The 17,413-nt window shown below is 44.5% G+C and overlaps 1 protein-coding gene across 2 annotated transcripts in view; it reads right to left on the reverse strand.

Moving 5' to 3' along the window:
• E2F8 (E2F transcription factor 8) overlaps positions 1-17,154 on the reverse strand; it is an 18,397-nt gene extending 1,243 nt beyond the window's left edge. The window contains exons 1-12 of one of the 2 annotated variants that reach the window (XM_014582690.2): positions 16,769-17,154; positions 16,318-16,444; positions 14,108-14,408; positions 13,584-13,740; positions 10,844-11,158; positions 10,460-10,621; positions 7,686-7,823; positions 6,384-6,587; positions 5,705-5,792; positions 4,936-5,467; positions 583-712; positions 72-466 (exon numbers count right to left, since the gene is read on the reverse strand). In XM_014582690.2, the coding sequence (XP_014438176.1) occupies positions 72-466; positions 583-712; positions 4,936-5,467; positions 5,705-5,792; positions 6,384-6,587; positions 7,686-7,823; positions 10,460-10,621; positions 10,844-11,158; positions 13,584-13,740; positions 14,108-14,408; positions 16,318-16,352 (2,457 nt within the window). In that variant the 5' untranslated portion in view covers positions 16,353-16,444; positions 16,769-17,154. The remainder of the gene's footprint in view (positions 1-71; positions 467-582; positions 713-4,935; positions 5,468-5,704; positions 5,793-6,383; positions 6,588-7,685; positions 7,824-10,459; positions 10,622-10,843; positions 11,159-13,583; positions 13,741-14,107; positions 14,409-16,317; positions 16,445-16,768) is intronic. The other variant, XM_006164849.3, reaches the window with a different exon arrangement.
• Between the last annotated feature and the right edge of the window lie 259 nt (positions 17,155-17,413).

Raw genomic sequence — 17,413 nt, forward strand, 5'->3', positions numbered from 1 at the left:
CAAGTCTCCTAGGATACAGGTATTTAGAACTCAGTAACTCAGAGAAATGAAATTAAATGGAATACCCTCACCTGTTGTGCTGCCGTCACAGCTGCTGATTGTCCATTCAGTTTGTTCTGGCCCAGGACCGGCGAGCCATAGCTGGTGGCCCTTCCTTGCTGAGCGCCTACGTTTTCGGGTATGACACTAACAGCCTCTATTTTTGGAGACACGGGAATTGTTCCAGGCCCGGGGCTGGCAGACACCTGCACACTGGGGGAGATGAGCCCCAGGTGCTGCAGGGTGAAGTTCACAATGGCTGAGCTTGGGTTCTGGACGGGAACCGGATGGCTCGAAGTGAGAGCCGGGCTGTTCCCGACAGGTACAGCTGCCACGGAAGTTGGTGAGACCATTAGCTTCAAAGGTGTTACATGAAAAGAGGGAAAATTAACAGCAGTGAGTTCGGATGATGTCACTGGAATAACACCTGGAAAGAAAAGGGGAAAGATATCTTAAAAGCACAGACACTTGTCCGGAAAGTACACGAAGCGTAAGTGAACTTGAGACTGGCCGGCGTGGGAACGGTGTCTTAGGGATACTCACCTGCGATTGGTGAGCTGTAGATCCTGTGGTTTGGGGAAAGTGTACCTGAGTTTTCTTTACTAGACAACATGGACTCTGCTCCCAGGGAGCACTGAGTGAGAGGGATCAGGTATCCTGATGGGAATAAGGTCTAGAAAACAAGGAAGAAGAATGTATTTTACATACAAATACAGGAAGAAAAAGGGCCACGTGCCTCTTCCAGGATGAACATTCCTTGGTATTTTTTTGTCTCAGTAGGCCAAACCTCTAGCGGTGCTGGGCTACTGGCAGGCCAGCCGCAGGTCCCCAGAGGACTATACCCTCCCTCCTACTCCTTGCTCTTCCTGAGTAATTTGGAACATGTTTCTTAAATGCTAAATAGTGAGTGGTCTTAGGAAAATGTCCTCATGCTGCCACAGAGCCTGCTTAGGGGTAGCCTCATTGTCAATGTCAGGGCATACCAAAATTCAAAAATTACTGATAAAAAAAGAGAACTAAGGAGCCAGCAGATGGCATAGTGGTTTTGTTGCTAGAGTTCTACACGGCCAGCTGTGGTTTGAGTCCTAGACCTGGTGGCTTGAAAATCACACTGGGTTTGTGTGTGTGTGTGTGTGTGTGTGTGTGTGTGCCCAAGATCCCAGGAGGAGAATGGAGAAGGGACTATGGTGTGGCCACCCTCCCAGGGAGTGATTTCTCACTTTCCCTCTCCCTGTCTCTGTCTCTGGTGAGTGCACATGCCTTATTACAAAAACCTCTTAAAAAAAAAAAAACAAGAACTAAATAAATCAAACCTAACCCTAACGGGCCACCCTAACCCCCGCTATCAGCCCTCTCAGGTCAGCAGGTGGTGTGGCAGTTAAGGTGTTGGACTCCCACATAACTGACTATAGTTCGAGTCCTAGACCTGGTGGCTTGAAAATCACACTGTGTTTGTGTGTGTGTGTGTGTGTGTGTGTGTGTGTGTGCCCAAGATCCCAGGAGGAGAATGGAGAAGGGACTATGGTGTGGCCACCCTCCCAGGGAGTGATTTCTCACTTTCCCTCTCCCTGTCTCTGTCTCTGGTGAGTGCACATGCCTTATTACAAAAACCTCTTAAAAAAAAAAAAAGAGAGAACTAAATAATTCATACCTACCCTCACGGTGACACCCTAACCCCTGCTATCAGGCATCGTAGTGTGAAGTGGTGCTGATTGCCAGAACCGAGTTTCATGCAGGTGAATATCACAGATGGTACTACCATATTATTATCTGATTGTTCCCGAATTACACAGGATGGTACTTCCCAAAGAGTATTCTCAGGGGCCCTTGTTCCATGGGATACAAACAAGCACTGCTTGACTCACAGTCAAGTATGTGTGAGAACTGCTAAATTAAACAAAGGCAAAGGGCGCCTCTATTAGAGAATTTCTGGAAGACTTTAATGAAGACGTGCATCGTAAAAATCCAAGTGGGGCATACAGCACGTAGCATTCCCCACACTATTCGGCGACTAAGTTTTGGGAGGCTATATGAAGGAGATTAGTTTTCAAAGAAAACATTTTAAGCAATGTTGATTTAGAGAAGAGAGGCCAAACTAATGCCAGTAAGCCAAATCCAACTCCTGCCTGTTCAGGTATACAACGTTTTTGAGGACACAGCCACACCCGTTCATTTACATGTAGTTAATAGCTACTTTCCTGCTACAGAAGGAGAGCTGAGTGGGTACAACAGAGACCATATAGCCCAAAGAGCCAAAAGTACTTGCTATCTGGACCACTATAGAGTTTGCAACCCCTGATTTAGGGGACTTACACAAGTACAGATTTCCTTCTAGCACTTTCCTTAGTACGCAGTGCTCTAATACCAAGCAGTCTTAGAATGTGCCAACTAAAGTACACCAGAACTCACAGATTACAGATAAAAAAAGAAAATGAAATAAGTCAAGTTAGAGACCCAGCATGTCACTGAGCAAATGCTTTAGGCAATATAAGTATATCCCAAGTAGAAAAGGCCTGAGTGTTGAGTGTTAAGCTTGGTCTAACATGTACCATGCCTGTTAGACCAAACTTCACCAAACAAGAGAAGTCTGCCTAGCTGGCCCCAAAGTCTGTACTAGTCTTCTGATGAGTGGGACTGGCAAAAGCCAAAAGTAGCTCTTAAAAAACGAAGGTCCTTTTATCTTTCTTCAGATCTTCCTTCTTTCTATTGGCAAAACAACAGTCTAGACCTTGATCGAGCTGTTAATAGGTCTTTACTTTGGGAACAAGTGAATTCAGAATCCACAAGGCTGAAAGTGTATCACTAGCTTGTTGCTCAAAACATTTCCTGGTTGGTACCTTGAAAAATGCAGGGAAGAGCAGTTTTTAAGGAGTGGGTTTAGGAGGAATACTTTCCAGTCTTCGGTAAGGCCTATGGTAGGGTAATAAAAATTATTTTTCAATTTTCAACAAACCACATTCAGAACAAATCTCTTTTAACCTATAATGCCAATTGCTTTTTAAAAGTTAGAATGATTGTTAGCAGAATGAATGAATTTGATATATTTCTACTCGAATGTCACCTCGTCTAGCTTATGGTAGTCTTATCTCCCCCTCTTCCTGTCATGCCCTTCTGTTTCATTTTCACTATTATTTTTATCATTCACGGCCTCATGTCTGTCTCTTCTCTCTACCCTTCGAAGTGTAGATTTTCAGTAAATGTGTTGAATTCACTAACACATGACTCTCTCATTTTCTTCGTTTTGCTCAGACCATGCTAAAAAGAAATGGTCAAAAAGAAGTCAGAGAGATTTTTAAAAAGTAGGGGATGGAAAATCTATCCACCAAGATCCTTAATCCTGAATAAATAAGTGAGTAACAGGAGAACATTATTAAATCATACCCATCGGCCCAAAGAGATTATGGACCTCCCAGAAAATTGAATCAAGCCAAAGCCTTGTGATTTTTAACCTCCTAGCATGTACATTAAACGGAAAAGAATACTAAGTAAGATAATAGATGCTTTGAATGGTTACCATGAGGCCATCCTCGGGGAAGATTTGGCAAACTCTAAAGCTTCCTCAGTAATAACAGTAACAGATAATACCCTTCAGCTCAGACTGTGTCTGAAAAGGATCAAAACCTTTTATGTATTGAATATATCATCATGTCATAAATTCACGTAACCCCACAAAAACTAACCTGGCCACAGGGTAAATACTCAAAACTACTGGCACCAAAGGCGGGGACTGAGTGAGCTGTGATTCAAAGCACAGCATTTTTACCCAGGAAATGTTCGCAAAAAATTGTTAGAATAAATTCTTTATAAATGGCAAAAAATAAGACATTAGAGAAGTAAAATAACGTAACAGCTGGGGCAAAATGAGAGGTTAACTCCTGTTTCTCTGTTTAGTGGTATTTATTTGATGGTACCATCTTTCATATATAATTATCCTAAGGGAGGGAAATGAGATCATGTATATAAAAGTGCCTAACACCTACGTTGTCCCGTATGTCGTAGGCACCCAGCAAATATGAATTCCTTCCTGAACTAATCCGCCTCTAGGGAAAAGTGATCTAGAATGTCAAAATCTCTAGAAAACCAATGTATCAAATGTACCTACATTTACCAAGATCAGGTTGAGTTTTCTGTTTATGCAAAATAAGAATTGTGGGGACCAGCAGTTGGCGTAATGGCTATGTCACTGGACTCCCATGTAGTCGACCATGGTTCGAGTCCTGGACCCGGTGGCTTAAATTCACGCCGGGTGCGTGTGTGTGCCCAAGATCTTGAGAGGAGAATGAGGAAGGGATTGTGGCGTGGCCATTCCCCATGGCAGGGGGGAGGTGATTTCTCACTTTCTATCTCTCTGTCTTTCTGGTGAGTGCATGCACCCTATAGCAAAAACCTCTCAAAAAAAAAAAAAGAATTGTGATTTAAATTTGAGGTAGAAAATAAAAACAGGGGGAACTTAATCTTCCAGGCAGCAGATGCCAGTTACATGATGACATCAACATCAAACAAACATTAGGTAATGACTCAGAAAGCAGGAGCTACAGGAACCCCGCACATCCACCCATTCATCTGGGATTACGTCTGCTTGTAAATTATTTAAGACTTTCATGACAGGTGTTCGCATTCCAGCATGTGATGGAAAAACGGTCTTATGGACAACCACCCATGGTGCTTTAAAAAGGAAGCAAATAATCCCTCCCTCTAGAGGTTAAAAATGTCCCTGCCGTCATCATGGTCAAGGGATTAGCTGCGTGGGCCTCATTTGGATTACGGGATGCGAAGGGACAGTTCCTTATCATTTGAGGACTGCTCTCTGCTCTGGTAAATCTCACAAGCCACCAAATTTTTGGGTAACCAAGCAGGGAATTCCAAAAGCTTCACACGGTTCAAGGCTATACTTACTGCGGAGACGTTTTCAAGTCCTTTCAGGTCCTCTTTAAACTTCCTCTTGGAACCATTGTCCTCAAGCAAGCCTGTCCTCTTCAAACCTCTTTCTGCAGCCGGTTCCCTGTTACGGTTCTTGGCACCTTGTCTCTCAGGTCCTGGCAGCAAGCTTCCAGGCTTGGCGGAGGCACTGGCTTTGGTGACACCATTGGGTGCCTTCTCGGTGGTGGCATCTGTGGTGTCTGTTGATCCAGTAGCTTTACAAGAGTGGGTGGGGCAGATGGTTGGGCTCAGGCCTTGGGGCGGCGTCATGGCTTGGGCTTGGGTGGGCTGCAAGTAGATGGCGTAGGATGGGCCAGAAGGGGCTGGAGGTAGGATCACGGGCACCGCAGATGACAGTGGGCTGGGGATCAGGGGGACCACCCCCAGGGGCTGGATGAGGGACGGTGCTGTCAGCTCCAGCTCAGCGTTCGCTGGGGTCTCCAGAGGGGCCGCCGGATTGCCGTGCCCAGATCTTGCCAGCTGTACTTTCACTTTCTTTCTGGGCCCACTGAAAGACAAGATTTAGAACGTGACACAACGGAAACGCCGTTTCTCTGAAATGTGCTAGCACTTTAAGTGGTAAGGCCATGCTTTAATGAAACTGGCACATAATCTCTGAAACAATTCAGTATGAGATAGAAAGATTCACGCTCCAGTTTCCAAGGCTAGTGCCTGTCTTCACATAAAATAAGTAATCCTAACATAGAATGTGAGAATAAGTCACTAAAAAGCATGGCTGACCTACCTGGACTGCTCTTCTAACTGCATTTTGCAGATCGCAGCGAGCTGGGCCATTTTACTGGGGAAGGATGCTGAATTCTGAGAACTCTCAGCTGGTAATAGAAAGAGGGTGGGGAAGAGTGGACAAAGCTGAAAAATATTCACACAGATGAAACCTCACCGAAGTCAAAGAAACAGAATTAAGAAAAAATCATCTCCCCTCAAAGTGGAAGCAATTTAACAAAAAAGCAATTAAATGATAAACCCCACAGGTGACTTTTTATTCTTTTTTATTTTTTAAGAGAGATTTTTTTGCTGTAGGGAGTGTGTGCTCACTGGAGACAGAGAGACAGAAAGTGAGAAATCACCCCCCGGGGGGATGGCCATGCCTCAACTCCTTCTCAGTTCTCTTCTCAGGATTTTAGGCATGCACACACATGCACCCAGCATGAGTTTCAAGCTGCTGGGTCAGGGATTCAAACCGTGTTCGGCCATGTGGGAGTCCAGTGACATAACCATTACATCATCTGCTGGTCCTGACTTTTTATTCTTTAATTTATCCTCAGATTGGGCTTCCAGAGGGTGTGGGTATATGTGTTCTGGCAGGATTTTGTAACAAGTATTGCAGGGATCAAGTAAGCTAAAAGCAATCAGATAAAAGGGGATTCTTCCTGGAGGGCCTTGACATTTGTTTGTCAACATACCTTTGTTTGTCTTGATAGGGCTACTGGGAGCAGAATTTATCTTTCTCCGATCACTTTCTATACTCTTCACCAACTTGATAAGAGATGGGTGTCGAGTAAAGTTTGGTTTCCCACGTGGGGAAAAGAGGTTTTTGGCACAGTTCTCTTTTGAAGACCGTCTCAGCTCCAAATCAGAGGGGAGGAAAGGAATGACTGGGCTGGGGCCTGAAACAGAATGGGCTGGTGAGTCAAGGCATAGTGGCTCAGCGTCTCTGGGGTATGAGCTGAAAATGCAGTTCTAAAACAACTTTAGGAATAAAATTGGCAACAGCTATAGAGCACTGACTATGTGACAGACACTGCTATAAGCACTTTCTATTAATATATATGACTGTGCTTCTCTTATTAACTGAATGCTGAGACATAACAGTTTAGACTTCAACATCTCTGAAACGGCACTGTGTCTTAAAACATGTAGTGAGCGGGAGGGTAGTTGGTGGTTTTTATTTCTCAGTGACATACAAAAAAATCATGCATTTTATAATCAGTGGGGTCTTAGATGTGCTGAAACACGGTGATCGTCATCCCCATGGCAGAGATGAGAGGGCTGGCACCTCGAGATGCTGGTTAACCAGAGGACTCAGGTCTCCCAGCTAGCAGCATATGGTCCTGGGATATCACCCTGGTCAGCATGGCCCCAGAGCCTTCGCTCCGACTTCCTGTACCAAAGGCTGTCTCTGAGATTATACCTCAAATCCAGTGACCCCACAAGGATGTTATTCTTCCCATTTCCCAGGTGAGGAGATGGAGACTCAGGGAAGTAACTCAGCTAATAAGTGGCAGAGCTGGGACTAGAACCTAAGTCTCTGTGCCTCTGTGGCCCATGTTCTTCCCCCTTCCCAGTGATTCTGGGTAGGGATTACTGGGAAATGCAGTGTCGGAATCGGAGAGTGGAGATGAGGATGTGAACTATCTACCCCGACACCAGAGTGGACCCGTTTCCTAGACTCAGTACAGATTCTGTCGTGGTCAGTGTGCAATACAATGACAACAGCAATGTTGTGTTCTCAGCTTTTCCAATCCTTTCACTTACGGATTCTACTTTCTAGACATAGGGTGAGAGGTGGCTGTAGATCTTGGGTTGCTGATGGAGCAAGTAGCCAAACTTTCCATCCTGGGCCTCAGCTCTGATTTTAGTTTTTCAACCATTATTGTACGTCCTTTCCATGTCGGGGTGTCAGTGGGAACGGGAAGGGAGAGTGTGTCCAAATATGCATTAATTCAAAATAATGAAGTAAAGAATGAAAGTTAAAAAATACATACCACTGGTATTTGGACTGATTTCTGGGCCTGTCCATTTGAAAGCTGGTTTTCTGCCTCTTTCCTCTGTAACATGAACTTTCTTGATAAGTTCCAGACTACTCAGGACATTAGCTATGTCATACAACCTCCTAATTTTTGCTAGAAAAAAACGTAAATATACTATTTAAGGGAATAATGAAAGATCAAAGGATTTTGCTTCATAAGGAGTTCATGTATTATTCTAAGAGCTTTCTAACCATCAATGTCAGATAGAAAAACATGATTCCTTTTAAGTTATTGTAGCGATACTGCTTTAATTAACACAAAAAAGTAGTTTTAAATATTTAAAAGATCCAGTTACTGTGGTATTGAATTTTGAAATGACAACAGCACAGTTGAAAAAGGAAAAATGACTTGATGAGATCACCCTATCTTGAACAATGATCCAAATTCTTTTATTAAAAAAAAAAAAACATTTCCATTCCTGGGTGTTATAATGAGGATTCAGAAGAATTTTATAAACAAACAAATTATCAGTGATAAATGTACTGCTTTTTTTTTGGAGAGGTTTTTTTGCTGTAGGGTGCATGCGCTTGCCAGAAAGACAGAGACAGAAAGCGAGAAATCACCCCCCAGGGGGGATGGTCACGCCACAATCCCTTCTCCTCCATTCTCCTCTCGGGATCTTGGGCACGCACGCACACACGCCCGGCGTGAGTTTTAAGCCACTGGGTCCGGGATGCAAACCGCAGTCGACTACGTGGGAGTCCAGCGACATAGCCATTACGCTAACTGCTGGTTCCCTGTACTGCTTTTCTGACTGTGACAAAAAGACCTATTTCGGGCCAGCAGATAGACGCCCATGTAGCTGACCACAGTTCAAGTCCCAGATCTGGTGGCTTGAAAATCACACGGGATGCCTATGTGCACATGCCCCAAATCCCTGGAGAATGGAGAAGGGATTGTGGCATGGCCAACCGCCCTGGGGGATGATTTCTCACTGTCTCTTTCTTTCTCTGGCAAGCTCATGCACTCTATGGCAAAAACCTTAAAAAAAAAAAGATTTATTTAATATCATAAGCACAGACAATTATGTATGCTGTTCAGATCTGTAAATTATTAAAAAGCCAAAAGTTGCCAGAAAGCGTGTGTGCTCGCCAGAGGAAGAGGGAGAAAGGACCCCTTGTAGGGGAATGGTCCTACTGCAATCTCTTCACCTCATTTCTCCATCTTGTTGGGATTTGGGGAACACACACACACACACACACACACACACACACACACACGGCTGGTGTGTTTCTTTCAAGCCACTGGGTCGGGGACTTGAACCATGCAAAGTCGCCCATATAGGATCTGGCTCTCTTAACTGCTAGGCTGGAGCCAGCTCCAAAATTTGTAAATTTTTCTACTGTCCTTATGTAATATGCAAAGCATAGGTTTGTTCATTCTTCAAATCACATATCTTTTTTTTTTTTGAGAGGTTTTTGCTGTAGGGCGCATGTGCTCATCAGACAGACAGAGACAGACAGAGAGATAGAAAGCGAGAAATCACCCCCCAGGGGGGATGGCCACACCGCAATCCCTTCTCCTCCATTCTCCTCTTGGGATCTTGGGCACGCACGCACACGCGCCTGGTGTGAGTTTTAAGCCACCAGGTCCAGGACGCGAACTGCGGTCGACTACGTGGGAGTCCAGCGACTTAGCCATTACGCTAACTGCTGGTCCCAAATCTCATATATCTTAAAAAGCTTTGTTACAAAAAGTATTTTTACTTCCATCTTGAGAGTACAAATTACAAACTGAGTTTTCCTTCATAGCCATGCCCCAAAGTTCTGAATTCCCTGATGATTCAGCAAATTACACACCCGCAACTCTAGGGATAGTCTGAAAGGCTGTCATTAACGATGAAACAGGGCTGGAAATTGTCCAGTGACTAGAAAAAGCAAGCAACCCTTCACTAGTATGAGAAGGTGTTCTCTGAGCTGGCAACTCTCCCGAGCCAGTTTCCCACATTATTTTCTTAACTTGGTACTTAATTCTGCCTTTACAGATAACACTATCAACCTGGGGATGTCTGTATATACCTCCATAGGACTAAGTCACCTTTTAGGATGGGAAGGTGGCTCTGTGTGGCAGTTCCCAGGTCCTCTCCATAGCCCCGGGTCTCACAAGTGACCCCTGTCCAGGCTGGCTCTCAGCAGAGATGGGTGTGCAGCAAGCACCTTCCTGATCCGTCCGGCACTTCTCTTCACACCCTCTCTCCACTCTTTCTCCTTGTTGGAGGTTCCTTCAACGTCTGGCATAATAACGGGGGCAGAGCTCGGAGTCAGGAACCCAAGCTATAGTCTCTTTCCAACTTGGAGAAGGGAGTCTAGCTAAACCCATGGTTTCAAAACGGTAGACCCGTTGTGCTGCAGGACATTTCAGGTGACCATTTCGTGAGGTATTTATGCCCTCCTGTATCAGCACCGTGGGAAGAACAGGGACCTGGGGTCCAGCCTCACTTCCCCACAATTTACTGCTCATTTAGACCTCAGACAATACCGCATCGACTCTTGTAAATGGGGACAATGTTATGGTCTCACATGAAGCCAAAGTGTCAGACAAACAGTAGTTCCACATATCTGAGAATCCTGCAAGTTAGCTAAAGCGGCATTATCATGGCTTCGGGGAGAGATGAAGATATAAAAGCACAATTAGAAATCTTTTTATACCCAATGCTATTGGAAATCAGTTTATAGTAGATTTCATTGTTCGGAATAGGTCCAACATTCCAGGGCAGTCACGACACTTACTTTTAAACTTGCTTTTATCCAAGTCTTCCACATGGTCCTCCCCAATTAAAATCTTGGCAGCAATTTCTAGGCTTACTATCTGAGGCGTTGACACCAAAAACAGCATCACAAATTTCTGGCTCATCACTCTTAAAGACTTGTCTTTGCGGCTGTTTACAGAAGCTTTGGAAAAGGGCGAGGATTAGAGAATTAAAATTCATGAAGGGACAAGTGACTTCTAAAGTAACAAGGCTAAAAATACCACCACCTGATCATACAGCTGACAACTGCGGCGTTTTAACATGAAAGGCAGCAGTAGCTTAAGAGCAGCTTTCTCCACAGGACCTTTTTTGGAGAGCCATGGGAAGTGCCAGGCAGCCTGTGCTGTTCAGTGCTGTCGCTCACCTGCTCGAAATTCTACTCCAGGGAGTTCGACAAAACATACGTCTGGGTGTCCATTGTGGCCAGCGTTTGATTTGATGATGTGATCCTCTATACTGTAACTCTTAATAAAGTCAAACTCTTGCTCGTACTCCTTCTTTTTGATCATCATAATCTGCTCAGCATACTTATTCTCCTCCCCAACGGTCTTCAGAGTCCCAAGGGTTTTGTTGAGGTTGTGCCGGCCGTGCCAGGTATACCTGTTTTTGGCAAGGCGGCTCACCATGTGTAAACTCTCCAGGACGTTCACAATGTCGTAAATTCGTCGACGCTCAACATCTGCAAAGAACAAGAAACTGCATGTTACCAGGGTCAGATGTTTGTCGAGTTCAGAACTGAGCAACTTTTCTTCCATGGTTTATTAGTCAGGAGGTTCTGGATAAGTCAGTTTACCATAGGCACACACACTCAGCAAACAGTGTGGTGACAAAGACATGTCCCTGTTCTCAAAGGGGACAAATCCCTTAGTATGAATTAGAAAGGCAACATTTACTGAGGGCCTATTATGTACCATATTGCTTTAGAAAATTTTACCCAGTACTTGTGAGGTAGGTATTCTCTAGCACCAGTAAGTGACCAAACAGTCTTAAAAATTCTCTAAACACCACTTTCCAATACCTTTCTTGTCTTACTCCACCCATACACGCATGCACACACACAATCATATGATAGGTGCCAAGTGCTGAAATTTCAGCCATGTACAAAAATCATGATGCAGTTTTTAAAAACTCACATAAAAATATACCTATATACGCTTTGGGGTCTAATTTTACTTTCTAGCTACCGTTCTGTGACTCATCAATTTATTTAAATTAGGTTTTCATAGTTTGGAATATCAGAATTCTCTTTGAGAAATTTACTTTCCATGTTGACTTTGGTAGACCAGCCGGCGATGCTGAGGCTTAATGTGACTGGATCCCACATGGCTGACTGTGGTTTGAGTGCAGGACTGGTGGTTTGAAAATCATGACAGCTGTTTGTGCGTAGGAGCCCCAAATCCTGAGAGAATGGAGAAGGGATTGTGGCGTGGCTGCCCCCCCGTGGCAGTGTGTGTGTGTGTGTGTGAGTGTGAGAGAGATCTCACTCCTACCCCCGTCACGCTCTGGTAGGCATACATACCCTATAGCAAAAAGAAAAGGAAAAAGAAAAATGGATGAAATCCAGCCTTTCTGGAAAAGTATTTAACAAACTGCTATTTTAGAGATGCATCCCACTGACCTCACTGGTCTTAGAACCTGCCAGATAATGCCCTTGTCTGAAGACTTCTGTGTTGGGCTCTTGCTTCTGCTCAGACCTCTTGTCCTCAATAGCATCCTGACTCATCCCTTCAAGTCCCTGCTCAGGTGTCAGTGTCTCATTAAGTCCTGACGTGACCATTTTCCGGCAAAGTGCCTGTCCAGCACTCCCGATCCCTTCACCCTGTTCTATGTTTTCCACAGTACTTCATTAGCATTACGTACTTAGTATAGTATATCCTTTTTCTATTGCCTCTCTAAAATTTAAGATCCAGGGACCAGCAGTTGGTGTAATGGCTATATCACTGGACTCTCATGTAGTTGACCGCAGTTCGAGTCCCAGACCCGGTGGCTTAAAACTCACGCCGGGTGCATGTGCATGCGTACCCAAGATCCTGAGAGGAGAATGGAGAAGGGATTGTGGCGTGGCCATCTCGCCTGGTGTGTGTGGGGGGGTGATTTCTCACTTTCTGTCTCTCTTGTCTCTGTCTTTCTGGCGAGTGCATGCACCCTATAGCAAAAACCTCTCAGAAAAAAAAAAAAAGAAAAAAAAAGTAAGATCCATGATAGAAGGGATTTTGCCCTTTTTATTCAGTGATGAGCAGGGAAGCCTAAGCTCCTAAGACATTGCCTGGTACATAGTACCTGCTGAATTAAAGGATACATCCTACCCAGTTCTAATTAGGTGTATATGAGGAGAAGGTGGATCTAAATGATATATTCTTAAAATACGAAATAAAGTGGCTATTTCTAAGCATATATTAGAAGTGCAAAACTTTCCTTCATGGGGTGATAACTATATTTGAAAATGTATGGCTGGCTGATCCCTGAGGTGAGCTACTTAACTGGTTGGAACCTCTATTTCCTCATCATTCAAGTGTACGTTTCTTCACCATTTTATTAATAGATTAAGATATTTTCCTGACTCCAAAGGAACCCCCCAATTTAGGACACAACCGTTTTTTAACTGTAACTAGTTTCAGGTCTATGAAGAGTAGTGTCAAAGTGTGTGGGAGGAACCCGGGAACTTTTGCCAAGCACAGAAGACTCAGAAAATCCATCAGTTGTCCAAACAGTGCTGCGTGGCAGGGAGCTCAGAAATCCTGCTCCCATTCATAGATCTCAGCATCAGCTATGAAAATAACCACTCAGCAGCCTGGCTCTTCAAGGAGAGGGCCAAGGGGAAGTTCAGAGTTGTAGCTGTTTGTGAAGAGCATCATACAACAATGTTACTTTCCTTTAAAGCTTCAGGAACCACCAGTAGTCAGAAGCTGGTTTTCTGGCTTTCAGAGTAACTAGAAACTATTCAGCTTTATTCTTAAATTAAGAACTTAGAGTTTTCTAGTTTCCATGTGTCCTTTTCTCTCATTTACAAACACTGGCTCAAAGTGTGTGTGTGGGCCTGAAGGAGGTAGGCCCGCAGGTCACTCTAATGATCAACCATTTCTGTGAGCTCCTTGCATACTTACTGAGTTCTTCTGCTACTTCGTCGAGACAGATGTCATTATTCACGGCGGGGTTGGGATACTTAGGATATCGTGCTAGGAACTTATGACACAACAATCCTAAACTTTTTTCTTTTCGGCTGGGTTGGGATTTCTCATATTCATCTCCGAATAAGTGTTCCTACAGAGGAAAAGGTAAACAACATCTCGTTCTGGAATAAAGTTTGCCAGATGTATTGCACGTGCACAAATGACTAGCTTGACTTACACACCCCCTTAGCTTCAACAGCTGCAAAGATTGTAGGGGAAGGGGAAAAGATAGGAGCCAGTGTGAACTGCTTGGCAAATCCAGAAAGGGAAGCCTGAAGGGAAAATAACCCAAAGGGTCAGAATTCTCACTGCTATAGTTGATAGGGTCTAATCTTTTCTAGTTATTAACTCAAAGAAGTTAATCCCATCCTGTGGGTGGCGATGTTTCCATAGCGGCTGCTTCTGCGATTACACATCCTTCTAGCAAATCCCGTCCACCCAGGCCTCTGAAAACCTACGTGTAAACCGTCTTTGGCCTCTGGTAATTCACTTCTGTTGTCAAACAACCCCCTCTTCTGATCTCTGCTGCGGATCTCGGGGCTTACAGCACTGATGAGCATTTTCAGGTTGGCTGTCGGCGTCCACGGCTCACCCTGGGAGACTTCCTTGGGTTTGGTGGGCGTGGTTAAAGGGCCCAATTCCGGGGGGATCTCCGCCAACACTATGTTTGTAGTGGAGTCTTTGAGAGGTGTTTTCATCAGTCCCCTCTTATGTGGCTCGAAAACGAGATTTTCCTGGTTTAAAAAGTCAATAAATTCACTGTAAAACAAGATTTATTAAAAAGCTTTTGGCTCTACAAATTATACAGTGATAAGACTATTATTGCTAAGGGAAGAAAATGCCTAATGAAGTGTTAGAGGTGGTTAATAATGATATTCCAATGATCACTGACACTGTCCACTGTAATAGTTAAATTTCCCATTTTAATTTTTTCAACGAAGCATCTTATGTTCCAAGAATGGAAGAAAATGACAGCTTTAATTAGGACTTATTTTTTAACTCTATTTGGGAATAATTTTAGATTTCGGAAGAGTTGCAAAGGTAGTACAGAGTTTCCACGTAGGCTCTGGATAGCTTCCCCATTTGAAGGGAGCCCCAAACTCATGGAAGAGACTTCTACTCATGACACTGTAGTGAGCGAAGGCCTCCAGGGTAGGAGCCATTATCTTCCTAGCGTAGTGGGTGCATGTAGTGGGTGCTCGAAACACCCCTGAGTAAGTCAGAGAGCCAAGGAGATGAGGGCTAGCATAAGGCCAGGCTGACCAGGAAAACCCAAAGTACCGAAGAAGAGGACTTTTGAATATCCACTTTCCTCACTTTTCAGATAGAGAAAATGGGGTCCAGAGAACTCAAATGAGCCACCCAAGGCCACCAAGCTAGTTCTTGGCAGAAGTGGGACTGCCAGTAAGACAAAAGAGGGTGAAGGAACAGTAGCTCCTAAATAAAACTAGTGGAGACCATGCTCCTTGCACTTAGGGACACCAGATGTCACAGATTCTTCCTGTCTTCTCTGTTTTAAAGAAAATGCTTGGATGGCAGTCAATGAAAGAACTGAGACACCCAGTCATTTGTGAGTAACTCTAGGGACATGGGTGCATTGGGACTATTTTACATGTGGCCCCTTTATCAAGTGCTCTTCCATTCATATATTTTTTTTAAATATATATTTTTTAGAGGTTTTCGCTATAGGGCGCGTGCGCTCGCCAGACAGACAGAGAGAGACATAGAGACAGAAAGCAAGAAATTACCCCCCAGGGGGGATGGTCACGCCGCAATCCCTTCTCCTCCATTCTCCTCTTGGGCATGCACGCACACGCGCCCTGCGTGAGTTCTAAGCCACCAGGTCCAGGACGCAAACCATGGTCGGCTACGTGGGAATCCAGCGACATAGCCATTACGCTAACTGCTGGTTCCTTTCATTCATATTTTCACTGGATCCTGGATTTCTGTTTTGCAGAAGAGCATATCCAGGCTTAGAGAGGTCACCAGGACTAGAACTCAGACCTTTCACTCAGAGTGTGGTGCTCTTAGGTGGATTTTAGTCAGTCTGATGGATCCAGTGGAGGATCTTAACACCATGTGCTCCCAAGAAGTGTGGATCCAAGAATGGGGTCTTGCCCTTAGCCTCAGACTCCCAGGAGCAACAGTAATTCTCTTGGCTGACTAACATCCAAAACTCACAGGAAACTTGCATATACTTTCACTTTTTAAAACCAATCTCTAGTTGCAAGCCGATCAAGACATGCCCAACTGAAAAATTTTGTAGTTTTACAAAATGTTTGCCTCCTGAGTCACATTTTGCAGACCCCATGATTAAAGACGCTGACAATTTGGTAGGAAATGATCCTAAATGGAAATCTAATCTTAAATCATGTGAAATGAACTTTCTGAATTCCAGTTGTTCAAGAATACTCATAAATAGGATGGCACTAATAAATTTTAATGTTCTTAAAATATCTTTTCTCTAGCTCTTTGAGATTTCCACCAAATCATTAAAACCTAAAAATATAACGTTAGCCCTTCAAAAATGAAATTTTCTTTCCATCTGGTCTCTACACAAGCTATCCAAAAAGGTATGCGACATTAATAAGACTGGATAATTAAAGATTATGGTGTTAAATTAGGATATTGCATTTTAAACTGTAACAATTTTGAAGTTAAAAAGTACCTTTTCGTTCTCCATTCTGTAAATTTCTCATACATTTAGTTTCTGTAAAAATGAAATATCTGGAGTTCCTCTCCAAATACTAGTGGTTCAGGTAGTCCAATCAATTCTATTAAAAAGTTTTAACAGCCTTTAAAAAAAAAGAAGAAATACAGGAAAAGTCAGAGATAAATAAGAATCAGGAGTTCTGCGGAAAATTCCTTCACCAACACAACAGGCCATAGCAACAAAGCCTAACGAAGAAAAGTGACAAAGTAGATTTACGTTTATTCCCGACCAGAGACGGCCTCGATGGGCAAAGAACTCAACATACGACAGTAAATTCCTACAGCAAACCGATTCACTGTCATGAGACCTCAAACGACCCACATAATTTCCATGACAACTTCTCCCCTCTTTAGAGAAGGTGGGTGGTTCTGCGGACCCCACAAGTAAGACTGCAGCAAGCACCCACCTGTTCACAGTTCAGGGCTCCGGACTGAGTGCACGGACTCAGGAATCTGGACCGACACAAGTCTGCCTCTAGATGCCTGAATCGCTCCCCTTACACACACGTGCACAGGCTCAGCAATAAAGTCCGGAGGAATTGCTTGATATGAAATTCCAAATTCAGTCTCTAAACTCTAAGCGTATTACTAGACATTTAAAGAGCTCCTTATGATTAGGACTTTTTAAAGACTTCCTTCAAGATGCAAAGCGCGGTAGGTATTCGCTGTTAAGGGGCAGGTTCACGCCACGGCGTCGGACTCCACCATGGAAGGCTTCATTGGCCCAGTAGTGCAACCAGGTACAGTCCCCCTGCCGCCACCCGCTCTGCGCCCGTGCACTTCCCCCTCCTCCCGGCCAACGGCCCCTCCCCCAGGCCCATTCGGCCCGCCGCCCGCCCGACAGTTCCCGGACAGCATCCTCGTGGTTTCCAGGGCAACGATCTCCGACCAATCAGAGAGCCGGCCGTGGGCCTGCGATTGGTTGGTGGCGCCGGGGGCGGGGCCGGACCTTCCGCCTTCGATTTAAAAATTTGGCGCGGAAAGCCGGACCGTGGCCTGCGCCGCCCCTTGGCTGCGCGGGGCTTGAGCGCGGGCAAACCCGTGCCCGGAAC

This window comes from Tupaia chinensis, unplaced genomic scaffold, assembly GCF_000334495.1.
Source record: "Tupaia chinensis unplaced genomic scaffold, TupChi_1.0 Scaffold143740_1, whole genome shotgun sequence".
Taxonomy (NCBI): domain Eukaryota; kingdom Metazoa; phylum Chordata; class Mammalia; order Scandentia; family Tupaiidae; genus Tupaia; species Tupaia belangeri.